Below are 4,423 nucleotides of genomic sequence, written 5' to 3' on the forward strand. Positions count from 1 at the left end.
TTTGCCTACGCTACGTATTTCTATATATAGTTCTTTTATTACTTTATACTATTCCGTATTATACTTTATTAGTACTATAAGCTAAGCCACTTCTAGAAGCATCTTTTACTTTAGGTGCTCCTCCTTTTTATTTTTCCTAAACTTATTATTAGGCTTCTTATTTAGTAGTATAAAAAGCTCCGGAAAGTCTACCCGCCCTAAGACTTATTATAGCTAATAACTTAGTTGCTTATATTAGTTATCTAGGTTTATAAGGCCACTATATTAAAGAAATCTACTAATAGGGAACTAGGTTATAAGTCTATAGAACTCCTGCGAGTAATACTGCTAAAGCCCCCACCTAGTATACTAGGTGCTTATTGTTGCTATTTTATTCCCTTCCCTACTCTAGCCTTCTGGTATAGTGCTATTATTCTTAATATTAAGCTAACTTTTAGTACGCGTCTTAACAGCTTTAGGAAGCGTCTTAGTATAGGTTCTATTTACTATAGCCCAACTTATTATAGAGTAGGAGTGGCGCATATATCTAGGCTGTAATATATCTTCCTAGGTTATAGTAAAACAAATTTAGTTAAATAAAGCATCGCGGATAATTATACTTAGTGCAATTATTAGCTTTTTTCTAGCTATAGTAAGTTTAATTCTCCTTATCTTGTCTTAGATGGATTATTACTTCTTAGTAAGTAAATTATCTAACCTCTAAAGAAATCCTTTAATATAAGGTAGTGGGTATGCGTTACAGTGTTTACGGTAATATCTTTATTAGAATATATAGGTTTTTAAAATTATAAATTGCAGGAAAGTAACAGGATTAGAGATAAAAACCCTAATATTTAAAGCCGTTTAAGTATCCGCCTCTTTGCGCCGTACTTAAGCTAGGGTAGTATCTATTATGGTATTTATGGCGTTTATAATTAGTTAAGAGCATTTTATAAAACCGCACTTATCCCTTAACCGTAAATTCGCGTCTAACTGTTATTAATAAAAACCAGCTAATTAATCGAGCCGAATTTAACGCTTGTATTATTATAGGGCCATAATTAGCATCTTAACCTATATAGCTTAGTTTTCCCTTATCTGCAAGCATTGGGGATATAGGAAGGCGTATTAAGGCAAAAGTTGCTAGGGGCGGGATTTTTATAGATTTAAGGCTTTATTAGTGGCGTCTAGGGATAGTAAGCGGGTTATGCCGGTTAGAACGGTTAGAACGGTTAAAACGGTTAGAATAGTTAGATTAGTTAAAGTAATGTAATTAGTTGGAACGGTTGGGTCTTTATCTTATAACCCTCTTTAAGTCATATTACATCGTCCTAATCTTCCGTTTTAACGCTACTATGTTTTATAAGTCTAGCCTAGACATATATACCGCTATAGGATATATAGAGGACGAATGGAAATACTTCTTAGTAAGCTATATATTATACGCACTGCAAAGTATTAGTTAATACTAGGTAGCTCTTATCGCGTAAGAAAGCTAAGGATCTTACTAAAACCTATAATTCTTAGATATAGGTTCCTCTACCTATATAAAAGAAGGTTTAAACCTATATAGCGGACAAGCTATAGGAAGAGAAGATATCCCTAATATATAATAAGGTTTTTCAGTAGCGTATATTACAGGCTATTAAAAGCAATTTCCCTAGGGTATAATCCTAGGGCATAATTCCATCTGGTCGGTTTTAGTTATAAATAGTTAATGTAAATACTTATTTAAGTTTTAGCGTAATAAGAGGCAAGCCAATTAAATAGTTAACCTAAGATACTAGATAGGCCTTAGGATTCTATAAACCAATTAAGTATTAAACCCGAAATACTACGTAAGCTATCTTAGGATCCTATAAAAAACGGAAATAAGTAATAAATAGCCGGGATAAGAATATATAAGGCGGGCGAAGAACTAACATAAAGCGGGTATTTAGTAGAAGGGGGATTCTATCCTAAAGCGTTAGATTAATACTACCCAATACTAGTTTACTATATAGCCCTCTTATATCCGCCTTATTCTAACTCCCCTAACGTATATAGAATCTGCTATATACGCCTACGCTCTACTAGATACTAATTAAGAGTTGCCACTATCCTAGTCCCTATCCGTTGGATAATTTTGCTTTATATACGTTCTTACCTAGTATCTAGGCCCCAATCCAATATTAGGTTTTAATAACAATTCTGCCTTATTTTTAGTTCTTTAACTATTTAGGGGAGACTAGTAGGCTATCTTGCTTAAAAAATTATAATAGTAAATATATCTTATTTTATAGAACTATAAACTATACAGCTATTTAAGACTGTTAACTATATTTACTCTATCCTTCTAGTTATTTCTTTCCTTTCCTATACCATACAATCTATAAGATCGTAGTCGTTACTAGTTATACATAGGAAGCGGCCAACTTAGGTATTATAGATGGTGGCAGGAATTATAGCTAGCTACGTAAGTGTCTAAATTCTAAAACTACAGGCATATTTAATAATGGCTAGGGTATAGAAGGTATTCTCTAAGCCGTATACTAGTAAATTACTCTATATATATATATATATAACGTCCCTATATGGAATTGTAGTTCTATACTAACTAGATATTTAGGTCTTTATAGAAAGTTCAATACTTATATAGAGTACTATTTAGGTCCTTTTTTAACTTAAATTAATTTACCTAAGGTATTCTTATTTTAGCTCTTACCTAATTGCCTATACCCTTAAAGTCGCCCGTTTTATTATCCTCACCACTAGCCAATTAATTAACATCTATTAAGTTATGCGCCTTACAATACCAATTCTAAGGATATTTCTATTAGTTGGGCTCTCTATCCTATATAAAATACCTTACCTAGTAAGTAAAGCGGAACCGCTACTTAAGCAGCCTTAAGCTAGTAACATTAAAAGCTAGCGGGATTGTATAGAGGATCTCTTAGTAGTTATACCGTACTTATAGCTAAAGGACTTAAAAATATAGTCGTTGCTTTGCCTAGTGGGTGTCCTATAAGTCTTAGCTAGGCTATTAGCGATATTACTATTAATATAAACGGGTGCACTTATAGATACTACTATAGATAGATCTAGTTTGTATTCTTGTCCTTTCTAAGTAGTATTAACTAACCGCTAAAGGTTCTATTCCTATTCGAGAATTTATCTTATAGGTAATAGCGCTACTTGCCTTTATTTTAAACCGGTTTAACTTATATATAAAGGGGTACGTTATAGAATGTTTAATATATAACCTAAAAGAGCACGCCTTAAGACACATTATAATACTCTTAATGGACTTCTATAGTAATAATAGCTCTAGGGAAGTCTTAGAGGTTATAGTCTTAAGAGAATAGTATATCTATCTTACGGACAGTCTAATCCTTAATTTAATACCTTCCGTAATTAACATTATTACCTTTATAGTTTATTTCTCGCACTTTATTAATGTATATATAGGACTTATTATAATAGACGTAATCGTTATTTATATTTAGACTAAGCTCGTTAAGAATCCTAAGCTTTTTTAAATATATTAAGACTATAGTATAAATAGGTGTAAGGAAAGCCAGATTAAGTATAATACAGTTATATACTAGGATCTAGTAAAAACAGCTAATTATTAAGATTAGGAGTGGCGTGGATATTCCTCTATATTAGTAGATAGTAATAAACTAGGATTATAGATAAAGTGTTTATAACTTTTTGCGAGTCTATTAGGGGAGGGATTAAAAGCAATTAACCTAGCAATCTTAGTACTAATCTTACTTCTTCGCCTTATATAGGATACCGTAAGTATAGGCGGCTTATTTATTTTAATTAGTTCCTAGCTAAATATATTTACGTTTATAGGCTATCTTATATAAACGTATAATATGCTAATAGGTTGCCTTAGTATAGGAGAACACTTTTCTAAACTTCTTTAAACTAAGCCATCTATTGTTAATAAAGAAGGAGTAATATACCTTAAGGTTACCGCCGGCCGCGTTAAATTTAATAATGTCTTATTTTCTTACGCCGACGATAAGCTAATGGTAAAGAAGATTAGTTTCACAGTTAAGGGTAGAAAGATTATTACGCTTATTAGACTAACCGGGAGCGGTAAGTCTATACTTCTTAATCTCCTAAAGCGGTTTATTAACCCTAGTAAAGGGAGCATTAAAATTAATGGCTAAAATATTAGCAATGTTATACTAAGAAGTTTATAAGAAAATATAGCAGTTATACCTTAAAATCTTAAAGTACCAAATAAGTTAATTAGGGAAATTATATCGTACGGGCTCTATGCTAATAATATTTAAATTATAAAAAGCTGTAAAGCCGCTTCTATATATAAACGAATTATATATTATAATGCTAGATATAACATAGTAGTTAGGGAAGAAGGTATTAAACTCTTAGGTAGTAAGCACTAACGCATTACTATCGCAAGGGCCTTTCTTAAAAATTTAAAGAT

The 4,423-nt window shown here is 31.7% G+C and overlaps 1 protein-coding gene across 1 annotated transcript; it reads left to right on the forward strand.

Moving 5' to 3' along the window:
- Positions 1–3,932: 3,932 nt before the first annotated feature.
- K441DRAFT_409085 (uncharacterized protein) lies at positions 3,933–4,133 on the forward strand (the record flags this gene model as incomplete). The annotated part of the gene is made up of 1 exon (XM_067641504.1): positions 3,933–4,133. A coding segment is annotated over one exon (201 nt), but the record flags the coding sequence as incomplete, so codon positions are not given.
- Positions 4,134–4,423: the final 290 nt, after the last annotated feature.

Source organism: Cenococcum geophilum (assembly GCF_001692895.1).
Source record: "Cenococcum geophilum 1.58 unplaced genomic scaffold K441scaffold_3, whole genome shotgun sequence".
In the NCBI taxonomy this organism is placed as follows: Eukaryota; Fungi; Ascomycota; class Dothideomycetes; order Gloniales; family Gloniaceae; genus Cenococcum; species Cenococcum geophilum.